Source organism: Struthio camelus, chromosome 3 (genome assembly GCF_040807025.1).
Source record: "Struthio camelus isolate bStrCam1 chromosome 3, bStrCam1.hap1, whole genome shotgun sequence".
In the NCBI taxonomy this organism is placed as follows: Eukaryota; Metazoa; Chordata; class Aves; order Struthioniformes; family Struthionidae; genus Struthio; species Struthio camelus.
In genome coordinates, this window is record NC_090944.1 from 28,046,795 (window position 1) to 28,065,240 (window position 18,446).

Sequence of the window (18,446 nt, forward strand, 5' to 3'; positions counted from 1 at the left end):
TGGTGTTACTCTGATCTCCACCCATTCTGCACTGCTGCAAATAGCTATATGGGGTGAGGGGCAATACCATATGGGCACAGACCATATGATGTTTTTTTCCTTCATGTTACAGTTGCCTTGTCATCATATATATTGTAATATTTTGCTATATATGTGTAAGTTCAGTTTGTCTTTTGGAAGCTGTTTTTATCCACTAGAATTACAGAGGAGTGTATGTTTGTGGAAAACTAAGTTTTGTAATAAGCAGGCTTGGGTAGTGAAGGATACAACATAGTGCTATAGATTCAATTGAAGATAGCCCTTAAAAGGAAAGCGTTAAAACCGCATCTTATTAATTATTATTAAGGGCTCAAGCAATATACTTAGTGGGTCATTCTCATTAACCTCAATATGGGGAATGAAGCTTGGAAAACTTACTTTCAGAAGTGTTATGTTTTCATGAGAACTGAATTTTACCTTAAAAAAAAAAAAAAGGAGAAGTGGGTTAAACGCATACCAATTTTGAGTTCTGCATCAACTTGTCAGCTAACTGGAGGTCTATTTCTGTATCTATATTCTGCAGTCTTTGAATGTAGCTTACTATAATATTTTTAAATATTTTAAACAGCAGATGTGCATTGCTTATAGATTTGTGTAAATGTTGATGCACTGTATACAAAATACGTCTCCCATACAATGATCTGTTGGCATTATTCTCTGTTGCTTAGCTTCAGACAGTAAAGTCGTGACATGTGCTGCTGTTTGGAGGATGCCGAAGGAATTGGAATCAGGCAGTCATGAATCCCCTGATGATTCATCAAGCAACACTCAAACCCTGGAGCTACTCTGTCACCTTGACAACACAGCCCATGGCAATATGGCCTGGTAGGATTCTGCATATTTTATACTCCTTGAAAAAAGCCTAAAGGATAGACCTGTGCTGTTAGTTTTGTGCAGATTTTTATTGTAGAAGCCCTACTATGCACTTTAAAACTATTCTGTCTTAAAGAAATAGTACAAATTGGATTTTTAGTCCCAGATGTTTCGTAGATTAAAAACATTTATTATAGTCCTGCAAACACATATGGAGTAACAGCCTGTGCGCTGTTCTAATGCGCTTCTCCCCACCTGCCCCATCTATCCTTTGTTGCACAAAGGTATAATACTTAGCATTTCAATCTGTATTTGGAATATAAATTTGCTCTTACACTTTGATCTGTTTTCTTTGTCTTCGCTCAGCTGATTTGGCCTAACTACAAGTAATTTATTGTTTGTTGAGATAAGAATTCATTATATTACATGGTGTCTGTTTAACTACTCTGTTGCGTAAGAATAGACAAGGAGGGCTGAGATACTGCAAAGATTATTACAGAGGTTCTTTTCCCTTTCCTTTCTGTTACTTAACAGAAGGTGAAGTTTGTTCATTGTGTATTTGCAAGTCTTTGCTTTGTGGGTATGTGTATGACATGTTCTTGCTGCTTCCTGAGCTAGAGCAGAGCAAAGAAAGGTTAACTCACTCAGTTCACCAACTGCAATGTTGTTTGACATCTTTTGGGACCAGCTGGCCATCTTCCACTGGCAAGAAAAGTTGAAATTTTAGGAATATGTTCTGCAGTGGTCTTGGGAATGTGTCTGTCAGAAAGAATAAGAAATAGAAAATGATCATGTAAGTTATACAGTTCCTTCACCATCATCAGAGAATTAAAAAGAAAAAAAAAAGTAATAACAAAGATTTTTGTAAATGAAATGTGACATCTCTAGCTCATGTGAAGCAATTAAGATTTGACTGCGATTGAAAGGAAAAAAGCAAAGCTGTTTTTAAAATGTTACTGGTTGTGTACTCTGGCATCCACTGTCTCTCCTTGTGCTATACCCGCTCGTACTTTCCTTGTTTGTTTTCCCTGTTCTGTCTTATTTCTTCTGCTATCTGTCTTTTTTTTTTCTTTAAGGTTGATCTTCTTGCATTGTTTTTCTGTTGTCTTAAGAAAGCCTTATGAGTAATTTATAATATCGGAGACTTTCTATATCTAGTATTGTGTACTAGGAATAGAGAGGGAATTTTTTCCCCCTTCCTATAATGCTAAGTATTGGTTTTGTTTGATTGTGTCCTGACCATTAAGAAAAACTCATTCTGTGTTTCCTTATCTTTATCTCATCACTTTTATGGAATGCTAAGCTTGAATGTCTCTGGCATTTCTTATTAAAAATGAGCATGGACGTATCATTTAATATCACTTGTATTCTGTGAACCAAGAGCAAAGAGCATTTCTAATTCATTGTGACTAAAATTCTAAACTTTCCTCCCTTGTGTCTGAATGCTGTGTCCGTCCTGCTCAACGTATTTTGGACTAAATTTCTTGACAAAACCTTTAAGGAAAATCTGATGTCCAGGCAGGTGAAAAAAGTGCTTTTATTCAGCTCTGTTTCATGTGCGTTTCAGGAGTTACTGTGTTTTAAAAACTAAACGTTATTACTCACTTTCAGTTACTGCAACTGTGTACTGCTGCTAAGCTTTGAATCTGGTACTCAACAGAATTTTTACACAAAAAAACTTATATGGCCATAGAGACATTTCAGAAAATTAAGCAGATCGTTAAATTAGGCAAACAGCTAGGCCATTAATTGCTGTGGTTGAAACCTGAATTCTTTTGATCCTCTACCTAGCTCCTTACATGAGCCAAAAGGCAAAGATTTGCTGATGCAAAATTCAGGGAGTTCTATGAGATATTATAATTATGAGCATTTGCAAAAATGGGCTCTTTTTATAACCTCGTTTTATAGATAAATATACATAGTCACACAGTACGCTTGCATAATCACAGGGATGTTAATCTATGTGTTGTTTTAAAAGTTTCAGTAAAACTTGCGATTAGATATGCTTCAAGAAGCTGTCCAAGGTACGCTTTGGACAAGAGAGGCTAAGGAAAGAGAACAGTTGATGAGACTGTTATTTTGATTACTGCTTTGAGTCCAGTTTGAAGGAATCCCCAGTCTTGCTTCTGTTGAAGTGCAGATGACTTATGTTTTAGGTGTAACCTACCACCCTACTACTTTCTCATTTTCCTACAGATATTTTGATAGTAGACTTGACAGCCTTGTTCTCAGAGAGGGAGGATACTACAAGCCATGAGAGAAAGTGTAAACTATAAGCTCTTGAACTGTGAACTCAGCAGGACTTTTTTCTTCTGTCAGAAGCATGCATACAAAGCAGGAGATTCTCCCCAAGCAGCGCTAGAAGCAGGCTTGTTTGTATCTGCCTAACATCCGGCTTTCGGTTTTTCCGATCGTGGCAGATATGAAACAGGGTAGATGCTGCTCAGTATCCAAACATGCTTCGAAAGAGAGGGGGAAGAAGTGAACCAAGTCAGGTGGCAGTCCACGGAGTGAATTTGGAATAAGACAAAAGTGAAATTAGTAAGGGAAGAGTGTTAGGTGGGCAACAAATGTCCGACTGCAAAGGGAAGGTGAAGAGAGATTACAGAGGTAAGAAAAAGGGGAGGAATGAAGCATTTGCATTTTGTGTAGAAGATGTTAGTGGATAAAGAAAGTTGAAAAGGGGTGGATATGTTTGGAGTGGTGGTAGGCAAAGCAGAAGACTATGGTAATCCTCTCTACCTACTGAAGCGGTAATCCTTTCTACCTACTGAAGTTGGATTTTATTGTATCTTGCTTGATCAGTCTTAAATATGGACTGCAAATATTATCAAATGTAAAAGAAATTAGAGGGGAAGAAATTCTCTTAAAAACCCTGCTATTTTAAGGACTTGGGGATGTTTATCAGTAAAAGCTTATTACTAATACATTTTGAATTTGCAAAAGGAAAAGGTGCTATAAATGGGCTATTTCCACAGATAATCTGGAAAAGATGAGTAGTATGGTCTGTTTCTTGCATTTATATTGTTAAATCCATACTACTTTTTGTTAAAGACTACTAAATCACTTCCTGAGGGGATTTATCATGAAGGACTTTGCTGTATATCCAATAGTAAAAAGGGACTCTGAAGTAAACTCGTTTATGAGTACATTGTGTTCTCCTTTAAAGTTAAAAAACAGTACAAGAAGAAAAAGTTAAGACTATTAAATGAAAGTAGCAATCTTAAGAAAAAGATAAATTGTCTTGATGGAAAGAATAAGTGTTGGAGGCAATAGTTTGCTATGACTGTGTTCTAAGGGAAAATTTTGAACAGAATTTCTTCTTTTTTTGGAGTGCTGTAGCAGGTAAGTAGATATTCTTACCTACTGTAAAGAGAATGAAAATATGTCTTTTAGAAAGAGCAAACAAATATGCTTAAGACTGTGTGGACGTCAAGGGTTGTGATTTGATTTAAAGTCTTCTCTGTGTACTACTATTGCTAAGTGTGCTTTTGATTTAGAAGGGAAGTTCACTGTTTTTTCTCTTTACATGTCTTTGTGCAAAATTTTTTGGATTTGGAATAAAGCTTGTAGTTCCAAAGGGCTTATACGTCAGAATAGTTTCCTGTCTTGACATTGAAAACATATACAAGCAACTCTTAAATTTACACGTTAGAACTATAAAGTAAAAAATATGTAATTTTTGTAAGTGACCATAACCTAATAACCTACCTGAGTTTAAACAGAATGGCAAGTAAAAAAAAAAAAGGCTTCTGTCATTCAGTTAGTCTTAAAAGACCTGGCATATTATTGCCTTCAAATCCCCTTTAAATGGGACTGAGTGAAGACAATCTTCTCTTTACTGTATCTGTCAGAACCTGCTGGTTGCCACAGAAGAGTTTAGAGCAGTCCTTATATTCTGATTTGAATTTTCTAGACAAGTCAACTAGCCATTAGTTGCAAATTTAATGAAAATTAGGTATGCACAGCAGTCTCCCTGTTCCGTCCCCATTTGATTGTTATTAGGGCAGTCATGTTTCTGGCAAATTGGAGGTGACAGGATAAACTGCTGCCTGCGAGGGGCCAGGGCTGGGTTAGTGCTGTTGAGCCCCGGTATCCTTGCTTCATTCCAGCATCCCCTTTCCTTTTAATTAGGTGGCATGAGAGCTACCAAAAGTTCAACTAAAGACAAGTAGTTGGTGTTTTCTCAGAGTACGCCAAGCAGTGAAGCTCATGGGGAAAACAGGATTTAAGCCAATTGCAACAAATTATTCTTTAATTAGATCTTTAATTGTGTTATTCCCTCAATTTGTAGTTCTACTAGGGAACAAATATTTCATAGGGAAAGTCATTTAAGTTCCAGATTTATTCTGAAGAAACAACTTGTGATGATGCAGTTGTCTGGGCCATGATTTCCTTCAATTCCGATTTAAAAAAAAAAAAAGAAAAGAAAAAAGAAAAGAAAAAAACCAATCCTACAATGAGGAAATTGAGATTCTGGTCAGTGCCCGCTGTTGCTCTGTTGTTAATGATTGCTGCTAGGAAGCCTGTGACGTCACAAATCTTTAGTAGTAGTAGTATTCTTAATTTACTGGACGTAGTCAATGACAGTGTTAAGGTGCTGCATGTGTTGATTTAGTAAGGAGTTAACTAAGGTTAGTTACAGTAGTTTAGGTAACTACTGTCTCTTCCTTTGATTTCTTTCCAACAAATCTCCTCTTTGCAGTTAAATTCCCTATTCTTATTTGACTGCCCCTTGAACTTGTCTTATATGACTGTTCTCTCTGTTTCTGCCCTTCGTGCAGATTACTGATAAATCTTTTCTTTCTGTCTTTCCTTCTGTTCTACATATGTGACAAAATGATCATCCCTCATACTGGGCCTCTGTAATGTCATTTATCTCCTGATGTATCTGTGAGTCCTCTTGGAGTTTTCCCCCACTTCAAGTTAAAACTCTTGCTCCTTAAAGACCCTCTTTCCTCCTTTTTATTGTCTCTTCATATTGTTCATAGTTTTGTTTGCTTGTTTGTGCCGATTTGTGACCAAGACAATTTTTTGCTTGTGTTCTTGGTCCCTAAGCACCATGTAATCTAGAACATTGTCCAGTAGTACTGTAAAAACATTTTTTCAAAAATGAATAATCCTCTCCCCTCCAAATTTGAGAGGAAGCTGTTTCTCTCGTCCTCCTTGCCAGATTGCAAGTAGAATGTGGTTTTTTTTTTTTGTGAGAAATGTAAACATAGGATTTAAACAAATAATATCATTTACCACTTAAAAGTAGATAAAATTTAAATTGGTGGGGATATATTTATTATGTTAAAATTCTACCTTAGTTTAAATTAAAACAAAATCCAAAACATTTTAATAGTCTTTATCTAATGAAATAAAACTTTGAAGTAACATTCCTTTTAGGAGGCTCGCACCATCTGGAAAGTGTATTAACTGTTATATATGTCATATAGCAAAAATGTGTGATTAATGCAATTTACTAGCATGCAATTTTTTCTGCGTTTGGAATAAATTAAAACTTCATGTTATTTTTGACGCTTTATAGGTCCCTGTACCAGAAATACAATTGTGTGGAGGGAGGTCGCTCTGATTTTTGTGTGAAGATTCTTCTGAGAGTGTCAGGAGTGCCAGCTGCATAGGGCATTAAAATGAACCCTAGGATTTTTAGTTTTTTCAGTTTTTAACAGTTTGCCCAACTGATGATAATTGTCTGTGTCATAGGCTTTTCAGTTTCTTCATATAATGCACAAAATTTCAGCGCTGTCAGGAGAACCATACTAGTGAAGCTGATTAATTGCAGACAGAGTCAAAGAATTATCAGCACTTAAGAATAATTGTTCTACACCTATTTCATTCCACATGCTTGCATTTTCTATCACCTATCTCTGATGTTACAAAGATGAGGTGTATAGAGAATTTTTCCAAAAAAGCTGTACTATATAACAGATTTTTTGACTGGAAATATAACTTATAGCTCCTTTTCAATACTGTCACTTGCCCCTTTGTATTCTGATCCTTTCTATAATGTTAAAAATGTAACTTTATTTTATGATTTAGTTCTCTCTCCCCTCTCTCCTCCTCTAAAATTGAATTAAAATGAATGAACCCTGAATTCTTTACAGGATTTTGCTCTCTTGACTCTTTGATTATCCTTTACTATAAATAAATCCTTGTGTCAACCATTTGTTGTCTCTTTCTCACGTTTTCAATCTCATTTTCCACTTTTATCATCGTCTAAATCATGTCTCGAATGAGCAAAGTGATTTTTAACACTCTTGTCTCTCAATCCTTCCTTTGAATATTTTTCAATAATGTTGTGTGGCTAATAGTGTATCAGTTTAAAACTTTAAGCTATTGAGTGTGCTCGTATATCCTAGGGAATAATTGTGCTGAGCTAACTGGCTAGCGAAATGATAAAACTTTGTGTCATATGTCCAATTAATTATGTTAATTTTAGGCCAAGATTTATTTGACTGCGGACTTGTAAAGAAAAGGGAAACTTAGCGAAAGCAAAATTTGACACTGCAGCAAGTAGTTGAAGCAGGTGAAGAACTTGCAACAAGTACAAGAAAGTATGCTGTTTCATGTATGTGAACTTAGTTATCTGTAGCACTTGATTTAATGAGATGCATTCAGTTAAATTTGACCACTTCTGAGAGGTTCAACTGATTTCATATGCTTAAAATGAAATTTAGTTTTGTTGAACTTCTTGCAGAAGTTTGTTGCCTTTACCTTGAATTTATAAATCATGATACAGAAGGTAGTATAGAAATACTGCTACTCTACAAGTTAAAAATGATGAGAGTTTATGCAGTATCATTTCATTCTTCCCTCCCACCTAGAAAGTAGTATTTCACTTTAATTCTCACCTTGCTGTATTCTTCTCTTATCTCTTACTGCAGAATTATTTTTTTTCCCCATTGAAAGAAAACTGAACTATTTTAATAGTGTTTTTTTAAGGTTTTTTCCCTTATTTATAATGCTATATTAGCTATTTTTAGCACTGGAAAAATTTAAGATTGTATTTTGCTGCTGCTGATTTTTTTACAGTGTAAATAGTTGTCAGCTGGTTTTATTTTCACAGCGTTTATTGAATGGGTTAAAGGGTTGATGGGAAATACTAAAGAATGAAGTTGTAACATAGCATGTGTGGGGAAACTATGCAGAAAAATTAAAAAAAAAATTTAAAACATTCATGATGAACTACCTTTAAACAAATGTCTGTTTTCTCAGTCTTGGACTCCCGTTTGCTCTCGGTAGGGCCAAAAGTGTTGACAATTGAGAATTTTTGTTTCTCAGAGTAGAATACGTGTTTTCCTCGCACAATATGCTACAGCGATTATGGATTCAGTAATATTGCTGACATGTGGTTAAACAGTAGTTAAAAATTGAGACTTTTTAAGTATGTTTTATTACACAATTAAGAAATTGCTTTCTGTATATTTAAGTACATTTATTTGGTAAAACGTACATAAGAAGTTAAGGAATGCCCCGCAGCCTCAAGCGGTCTGTCTGGCCTAGCATTCCCAGGCAGTGGCGATGGAGATGTTGTTCAGTGGAAGCCCACAATCGTAGCCGCTTCTTGCAATTTAGCCCCTGCAATTCCCCTAGCATCCACAGTCGTTGGATTAGGGGTGTTAGAGGGTGCATCTGTGCCGTGTCCTTGTAATCCATTATCATTCTTGGTTTTCCTGTTCTTCTTTTGAACAGAAGCAGAGTGTTTTTCTGCAACTCTCAGTGCAAATTCTACGCAGTCATTTTGGGGCACATTTATTACGTTGTATCGGAGAAATGTACTGAGATGCATATTCCATTTTTATTTTGCTCCCTTCTAACCATGCAGACGACCTGTTTCTTACAGATAGCAATAAAATAGCAAGGACATGCTATATCCATGTTGCTCTCTTCTTTAAAAAATAAAAAATAAAATAAAAGATCTTCACATCTTTTTGCAAAAGATAAATAGGTATTTCCTCTAAAGTCAATTGACAAGGATTGTTTTTGTACACTCCAGCTATATAGCAAAGAAGCTTGTTTCAGCGCCTAATCTTCACATTCGTATGTAGAAAACGCTATTAGCATCACATGGCTTCCAGAGGCCAGGCAGGATGTTTACCTGAGCACTCCCTGCGTACTTTTCTGCAAGGCATTCATACTACTAGAAAAGTAGTAGTGTATATTAACCAATAGATTTAAGCTGTTTAAAAAAGGTTTGTTTGCAGAGTAGTATCTGCGAACCCTCCAAGCAGATGCACAGTTTTATTCCTAGTAGAGTACTTTTTCTGACATTGGATAAAGTTTCAACAGGTACAATAAACTATGCTGCCGAACCGCTGTGCTCTTAGCGTAGTTGAACTGTGTATACTGCAGAACTTTTGTTATTACAGATATGTCACCAAAAAAACCCCACATCTCTATTCCATTTTGCTGTCTCAGCAAAAGTATCTAACGTAGACTGGCTCTGAAATGCTAACAACTTCCTAAATGTTTTTAAATAGCAGTTGAGTCCTCAGATATTGTAGCTGTTAATAAAAGTAGTATAATTAAATGCTAGCATAAAAATATTAAACATGGTAATGCTGAAGAAACTGAACAAAACTTCTGCAAGAGCTGTTCTATATGTAGGTATGTATATCTAGCACTTGAGTAATTTGGGAAGGTGTACATGAAACATAGTGAAGTTAAAATGTTTTTGCATGTCTGCATTAAATTAGAGTATTATTTGTGAGCATTTCTGCCATAGCTTTTAAATATTATTATTGCAAGTGATCTAAAATTAATTACTTTCTTAAAGTAGCTCAATCTATTGTATTTGTTAGACTACTTCATATTTCACAGAATGTCAGTAACAATGCACATTTTAATTTAAAAAAAAAAAACCAAAAAAAAGCTTCTCTCCTCTCCCTCCGAAAAAGGAGAGTGAAACAGCCCCTAGGCTTCATCTTTAACAAATAATAATAACAAAAATCCCTACTGTACTGTTAACTGCCTTTTCCATAGTAGAAACATTATCTAAATATCCTTGTGACAATGTGTTTTTAATGTTAATAAAGTGAAGACACTTTTGTCTTTCATATTCCTACTCTGGTCAAACCAAACCAATGCTACAGCACGTAGCCTAATGAAAATCAGCGGAACAGCAGAAGCTAGGGATTATAATCTCTGTTTGTACCCTGTTATTGTTACAACTGTATTTAACAGCTCTTACACGGAAACAACACATTCTGTTGACTTGTAATAATTCATTTACCAATTTCTTAGGTTGGATAGACAAAATAACTACAGACAAAACTAGGAATAGTCCTGAAGACTCGAACACAGCAGAGCCTCTCTGCAAAGGTGTGTCGCACAGCGAGATCTGCAGTCCGGTGTAGCACAGGATAGCTCACTGCAATTTGATAGCTGGCAGCCAAGGTGCAAATGTAATGGTTCTGTGACTGCTTCAGTTTCTTTAGCATAAATCTTTTAATTCACACAGGTAGATGCTCTTGCTTTCATGTTTGGTATTCCTTTATATGCTGTGTCTTGTACTGTCTTGTAACCTAAATCACAAATATTTTTTAAACCAGGAAAGGAAACCAATTATACTGGTAGTGTGTGTCATGTATATTGCCCGCTGATAGTGCGTGTGTATAGCCTCCCTATCTGGGCGCAGTATTTCTGGCGTCAAATCAAGTTTGTGTTTAACGAAATTGAGTTGCTTTGCTTGTAAGAGGCAAATCTTAGAGGAGAAGGCAGTGTCCTTAGGAATCTAGTTAACCTCTTATGTTTTTGAGAGCGCAACTTTTTCTGGAAATTAAATAAAGTAATTTCTGATCTTTCTGGAATAAATTATATGTAGGAACAAGCAGGCAAAATTACCCTCATATTATTCTTAACTCTAAGGTTTTGTCTCCAATACCAAATGAAACTGGGGGTGCAACAACACCTCTCCCGGATGTTGATGAGACCATCCGTTAATGTGAGTAGCCGGTCTGAGAGAGCCTGGGCACCTGAGCATTCACAAGCAACGCAGTTAGTTTGTAGCATGGCTTGTGATTAGTGCCACCTCTGGGTTTCCCATTCTATGGAGTCTTTGCACTGATCATCTCTTTGAAAACAGAGCAAAGAATCAGCCTTACCCCCAAGCCCACAGGTAGGAATTTTAGGTTTCCTTTGGTTATTAGAACGTGAAGAACTGTAGGTTTTGCTGTAAGAAGTCTTGCACTCTATAGAAGTTGTGTGTGCATAGAACTTCTGCATTTGACAAGTTCTGCAGACATAAATACGATAGAGCATACTTGACTGATGTCTTAAGTCTGAAAATTGTTAGTCACAGCTTCCTTTTCATACAGTAGGCCTTGCTACTCTGTTTGGCACATTAAATATTTGATTGCATATCTTGTTTGTGCGTTGCACCCACCAACAATTACTGTGCCGCAGGCATGTGCGGAAGGTGGGTACGTTGATTAGATCACAGACTAGAGATGTTGATTCCCACTTCTAATTACTCATGACCTGCAGTTTTACCAGTGACAGCTTTGTCAGTTTAGTTCATATGTGGAGTTTGTGTAATAGGCTCACACAGTTTCGCTTTTCTGTCTTAAGCAGTATTAAACATTAACACCTATGCCCGCAGCCAAACAGACGCAAGCCTGAGGTTGTTAATGAATTGTAGAGGTATTCACCTATTGATCATCATCACCTTAAATCATGAGTAGCTTAGCGGAAATTTAACAGATGTTTCTACAAAATGGATTTTTGGGGCCCCTACCTAAAATGAATTTGAGTCTTATACCTTGCTTTCATACAACAAATTCATTACTATGCTTTCTGTTAGATTGTATTATGTTTATATGTACGTATAAATCTTTTCAGCACTGAAATTGATTGAGCTCTCTACTGTTTAATTACACAGCAGCATTAGACACAGATGTGATGGAGTAAATGCAAATATTTAGGCTGATGCTTCGGTATTTTGCATTCTGCTGTTTGATTCGATTTTATTTATTTATTTTTTTTAACTTTTGGGGTTGCCAGCACTGTAATATGATAATTTTTAAGGATTTTTTTTTCCAAAAAATGGTAGTAAGAAATGCTGTTTGTGTGTCACGTCCATGTGGGACACTCTTATAGTTATGTGCACAGCAGTTATGTTTTTCTGAATGTGAAGATAATTTAAGAGCCAGAATAAAGCCCAAGGTAGGTGTTTTTGGGGGTCTTGTCCAAGATAATGGTCAGCATTTTTTCCCTCCTCATTCTTCTCAGCAGCCTCTTAACCAAAAAAAGTACTTAAAATAAATTGATCCACCTTGACCTCAGGTCATTTTTAGGAAGCTATGGTTCTTGTTCCACTGTGTTCTGAGCAGCTGGACACAAAAATACACTTAAATGACTGAGAGTTTTGAGGCTTAAAGTGTAACTTACGTGCACTTAACATGCTGCCAGCAGTATGCACGTCAGTACATTACAAATTAGCCAGAACTGTTTTCATTTTAAAATGTGGCCAATCTATAGGGCCCACTTGTGTAAGGATGAAAAGTTGCAGATTCTAGGCCCTCCTTAGTTTGATCTGCTTGTTCTTAGAATAATGTCCACGTTGCCAGATGACAGACTGGCATTTAAATTTGAATCACTGTACTGCAAAGAAAGGAGGACGTTTGGGTCCATAAGATGTGAACTTTTCTGACTGGCTACGTTGATGCTGCAGTATGCCCCGCTTTCTAATTTACCTAGCGTTTGGGTAGATTTTCTACTTTGCAGTGCATGAGAATTTCAAACCAGAAAAAATCTTTCCACTTATAGAAATAAATGGTTGTTATTTCTGTAGTTGTGGTTAAACATTGGTTAAAGCTTGCTTTGTCCAATGTGTCGTGGCTGACTTCAGTTTACATCCACAAAAGGGATTGTATGTTACTTTAGTCTTATAATAGAGAATTTTGAATTGTTCCATTGTAAAAGCTCAGTACATTAGTGTAAAGGATGGTGTTAACTATCTTTTCACCATAAAACACAGATAACACAGTCCACTTATGTGTGCATTTGAATATTTTAAATTCTCTTTTTTCTTTGCTAGAAAAATGTTCCCCACAGGATATAGATTTTTACCAAAAATAATAGCTAGAAGCTAATTTGATACACCAGGGGTCAGTTGATAACAAAACAGGGCAAAAGACAACAAATATAATTGCTTGTCTGCTGTCTATAGATTATCTAAAGAGCAGCAGCGACGTTGACACTCGGTTTCTGAGTGGCAGCTATGAACGTGACAAGTATCTGGTCCATTTTAGAAAACTGTAAGCATCCACAACTGCTGGCAGGCTCACGAAAGTGGTATTGCCTGGTTTATCTGTTTTCCTTTTTAAAGATTATAATGACCTTCACTGACCTATCTAAAAATTATTTAAAATAAGAACTTCAGTCTCTTTAAAACGTATATCTTGCTTTGAAAACAAGGTGTTTTTTTTCACTTGCCAGCGTTCTTCTCCTTCTCCGCAGTTTCTTATAATATGTTTAACTTTCAATCGTGACTACGGAGTACAGCTTAAAGTGTTGCAAAGAATGATTTGAGTAACCTTCATTTAGATTATAAAATCTGAATGATCACTACCACCACACCCATGAAACAATGAACTTTCATGTAAGGTAAATTAAATAGAAGCAGAATGGGCATCTCACAAGGACAGAGTGAATGTGCTGGAGACCTTTTCATTCTAAGGTATGTCAGCTGGGTTATAATTGGCTGTAATTAGCACACTCTGTTTAGCTATAAAAATTCTTTACCTTGCAGCTCAGTTACACTCAAAGATGTGAAATTTCATTCTACCTTTAAAAACATCAAAGAAGGTGCTTCCAGTCTAGCTTTTATGCCTGAAAACTCAGTGATCAGTGCAAGAAAGGGGCAAACACATCAACAGGAATAAGGAATATTGGTCGATCGGGTTAGAAGGGTTAATTGGTCAAACAAGATTTCATTGTCTGGTTAAAAGTATATGTACATATTTCGACACAAAATGCCCCAAAATTATACTTTCGGCAATAGGTATGAAAAATGATGGAATTAAAAATAAAAGCTTATGTCACAGTCAAAATCAATTTGAATATTCTTCAATTATCCGTTCAGGAGTGAAGATTCTCCTGTCTTTTGATTTTGCTTTGGGAAAGTGGATGGTGGAAAGTTAGGGGTGAGTGTGATCAGAGGTGAGTTATAATGCATTAACATTTTATCGTATTGTGTATGTTCATAGAGTTCATGATGATGAACATTGTATATGTTCATCTTTTTCAAGGGTCTATCAGGGCAGAAGTGTATGGAGGTCTGAAACTTTCATGTCAGTGGCAGCTGCTTACTTGTAACTGTTATAAGCAAAATGGTAGTTGAACCTGTAACTGAAACCACTTAATTGTTTTTATTATCAACATTTGTTTTGCGTTGCTCATAAGTTTCCCAAGTTGTAACATACAACTTTAATAAGAAACACTTCTGAAAATAAGACTGGCAATAATACAAGCAAAACAACTTACTTTAGAATAAATCAGAAGATCGTTCTAGTTCCATATGCTTCTTGACATACATGTAAAAGCATGATGGTAGCTTAATGTGCTAAATGAAGTGATTTTTGTCCTAATATGACAAAGCTCATTACAAATGATCTTCAGGTAGTTAGTTTCCTTGAATTCACAACATGATAAGGATGCAGGTCATGGTTCCAGCAGAAGCTAGATGCAGGAGCTAGTCCTTCTTTGATCTGCTCCTTTACCATAGGGAGAAGTTTGGTGGGTGAGGAGTCAGCAATTACAGCTTAAGCTTTTTTAGTCTGCTTTGTGTTAATTTTTTTGTGTAGTCTTCTCTCCTCTGGGTAACCTGGCCTCTCTATAACAGCAAACAGCTGCAGGCATCTGTCTGTATGTCTGAATTCTTGCTCCGCTAACAAAGCGGAGTTAAAAGGAATGAAACTGTTTCTTTGTGGAAGAAGTGAAGTGGATTTTGACTGGAAGATCTCAGCTGAGAATAACTGAGGTTGTATTTCATTTATGGTGTGCAGAGGGAGATTGCACTGTTTCGCTTTGTTCTGTTGCCTCTTGTTTCCTTTCCTCACTTTTTGTGGTATAAGACAGGATGAAGGAGTCCTATGCTTTAGATGTGGGGCTAGCCAGATCATAGCTGCAATCATAGGGAGGTAGGAGTAATGCAAATTTGGGGATAAAATATAAACGTGTGTAGAGTGCAGTCCCAAGTTAGGAAGGTAGCTGGTGGCTGCCTAATATTAGGCTCACTTGCCCAAGGCTGTGTCTACATCTGTTTCATCTCTTCAATCAAGAGTTTGAATTGATTCATGCAAAACGCTGAACGGAATGGAACGTTTACACCTAGTGATGGACTCTTGACAAACCTTGAGAGAGATCTCTTCACATATGCACTGAGGATGAGGATAGCATATCAAATGCCACTGGCACATTGCTTTTGAATAACTTAAGCTTTTTTGTCTAGGGATGGGAGAAAGTTATTTCATGTTGCTATTTTTATTAAATTTGTGTTCTCTGCATTTAGTATATTGTGTTACTACAAGTTAATTAGGAGGTGGCATAATTTTATTTTTCAGAAGTATGGGGTATGGAAGGCTATTCTTATTAAATAGCAAGTATTGTTCTTTTAGCCTTACTGTCATCTCAGCAAATGTTTTAGAGGTATACTATATACTTAGGTGTGCTGCCTGTACCAGCTGGCTAGACTTTGCTGCTTCTCATGGGCAGGAACAGAGATGAGCACTTTTTTTTTTTTTAATTTTATTCCTTCATACGTAGCACCAAAGGGGTGAGTCATATGAAGGAAGAGTATATTGTTTGAGATACCCATGATGACCAGCTACTGAATTGGAAGAGGTTTGCATCAGAGCTCTGAGGCTTATGATTTTTTGGTGCATCTGCAGAAAGGATGCATGAAATGACATATAAAGAACTTTAAGATTTCAAGTTAAGTATTAAAAAGTAAGTGTATGTCAAAAGGCCTTTCTTCTGATCCTTTGCACGTATGTGCTATGACTTGTGACCTAATTACTATTTATTTTGCATGATCACTTCATCATTCAATATATGGAGCGGATGGCAAATGGAGTAGAGGATTTCAAGAAGCTGTCTTATGATTAGGCTAGCATCTAGAAAAGCTGGATTGTGTTCCTTTTTCTGGCACGGATTTGGGCTGGGATGTCAAAGGGCTCTCAAAAAAGTGCTAGAGCTGACAAAGTTTGCCTAAGCAAGCTTATTTTTAGTATCACATAACTTCTAAGTAACTGATTCTGCAGTAACATTCATATAGTATATGTAAAATTTGCTAGATCGCTAATTAATGGCAGCTTTTTCACTTGAAACATGGGACCAATTTCTGCTGAAAAAAGCCATAAGGAAAATGGTTTAACGCATTTGGAAACAGATTAGGTCCACAAGATTAAAACAGCTTCCCATTGCAAATTCTATTAGTTTTAATATTTGTTTGTTTTTTTTCATTTTCTGTTTTTGCTTTACAGTGTTATGTGGGAACCAATGGGAGACGGTAAAAGGCTTATTTCACTGGCTGATAATAACATATTATTGTGGGATTTGCAAGAAAGTTCAGCCAAAGCTGTGGTAAGAAAAACTGTTAACAAATGATAATATACTTGAATATAGTATAAAGCACAAATTCGCTAACCTAAAATTTGCTAATCTTTTAACTACTCCTTGCTTAAAGATTCTTCAAAAATATTGTTGCTAATGGAGGCTGTGACTTGAACATGGGTGGGAGAAATGAGTACTGTATTGAATGTGAGTGTTTCAGAGAAGGTCACTTAACTTAGTATTTTATATCTGTTGCTAGTAGTTGCATGTTTTCCCGCCTCTTGAATTGCCCTTAATTCTCTTAGTGATTCTAGAGCAAATAATCTAAAGCAATGATAACTTGATCAATATGTGGAAGGGGGGAGGGGGAATCCTAGATCAATGAAGTAGAAGGTTACCTAATTCAGGTAATGATTAATGGTCTATAAAGTGTTCCTGGTGAGGCAACATCCGCTGGCTTGTAGGAACAGTATTATTCTCTGTGCTAGTACATTAAACCATGTTGGCCTCGCATCCCTCTACTTAATTTAGAACCCTTTGCTGTATGCATAATATAAACTTCCCCACTTACTGTGCACTGCTTTGGGTTCTCAGTATTAATTTAATTTACTGCCATACTGTGTATTCAGATTACTTCATTCATTACTAAATTCATCGTCTCTGATATTCAGGAATATAAATAATAGGGTGTCATTGGTCCAGATTTCGATCTAACTTTGTCACCTTTTATAGATAATAAACAAAAGTTTGCTTGTTTAAGTATATTGATGTGGATTGCATATAGAAATCCTTGAATGATTCTGCATGGAGTCATTTCTTTGTCAGTATTTGTCCTTAGAAGTGGAAACTGGTTATGGCATCATTGTTACTATTTAGTTGATCTGTTGTCACTTCTTGAATTAACTCTTCAGTTTGACTTATTCAGCGTTAGTTTCTCTTCTTGGATGTTTCAGAACCAGATTTTTCAGCTAGCGGTTGCTTGGAGTCAAAACACTGTTTTTCTAAACTTTTTCTTGTTGTGCCACGTGACTAAGCAGATGAAGCCTCAGGTTGTTATTAGTTTGCTTAGTATCAACATTGATGGATAAACAAGGAGCTCCTGACTAAACTCAGACATAAAAAGGAAGCGTACAAGGGACGGAAGAAAGGACAGGTGACCCAAGGGGAATATAGAGACATTGTCCGAGCATTCAGGGATGAGATTAGGAAAGCCAGAGCCCATCTGGAGGTGAACCTGGTGAGGATCAGGAAGGGCAGCAAGAAAAGGCTTCAAAAATGAGCCTCCTGCTGAATGGAGCAGGGGCCCTGGCGACAAGGGACATGGAAAAGGCTGAGCCTTTTCAATGCCTCTTCACTACTGTCTTTGCTGGTAAGATTGGCCTTCAGGAATCCCAGGCCCCCGAGACCAGTGGGAAAGTCAGGAATCACAGAATCACAGAATCGTTTAGGTTGGAAGGGACCTCTGGAGCGTCAGCCTTACCTGATCCTCTTTCACAGAGCATTAGGAAACATTAAGCAAAATGGATATGGACAAGTCCTTGGGACCTGACCAGATATACCAATGAGTGCAGAGGGAGCTGGTCGATATCATTGCAAGGCCACTCTTGATCATCTTTGAAAGATCACAGTGACGGAGGAAGTTTTCTGAGGACTAGAAAAAAGCAAATGCCACCCTTGTCTTTAAAAAGGGCAAGTAGGAGGATCTGGAGAACTACAAGACCTCAGCCTCACCTTGATCCCTGGGAAGGTGGTGGAGCAACTAATCCTGGATACTATTTCCAGACATGTGAAGGACACGAAGGTGACTGGGAGTAGTCAGCATGGATTCATGAAGGGGAAATCATTCTTAGCTAACCTGATAGCATTCTGCAATGAGATGAATATCATGGTGGATGAAGGGAGAGCAGTGGATGTTGTCTCAACTGTAGTAAGGCTTTTGACGTAAATTCCGTGACATCCTGGTAGAGAAACTTTGAAGTGCAGTATAGTTAAGTAGTTGTGAGATGCATTGAAAACTGGCTGAACTGCTGGGC

The 18,446-nt window shown here is 36.8% G+C and overlaps 1 protein-coding gene across 12 annotated transcripts in view; it reads left to right on the forward strand.

Moving 5' to 3' along the window:
- Window positions 1–18,446, forward strand: part of EIPR1 (EARP complex and GARP complex interacting protein 1) — a 226,891-nt gene that overhangs the window by 49,826 nt on the left and 158,619 nt on the right. For all 12 annotated transcript variants that reach the window (XR_011140065.1, XR_011140070.1, XR_011140069.1 and 9 more), the window contains exons 4-5: window positions 708–864; window positions 16,344–16,443. Coding sequence is in view for 6 of the 12 variants with exons in the window: in XM_068937251.1 (XP_068793352.1) it covers window positions 708–864; window positions 16,344–16,443 (257 nt within the window). In the remaining 6 variants the exon portion in view is untranslated. The remainder of the gene's footprint in view (window positions 1–707; window positions 865–16,343; window positions 16,444–18,446) is intronic.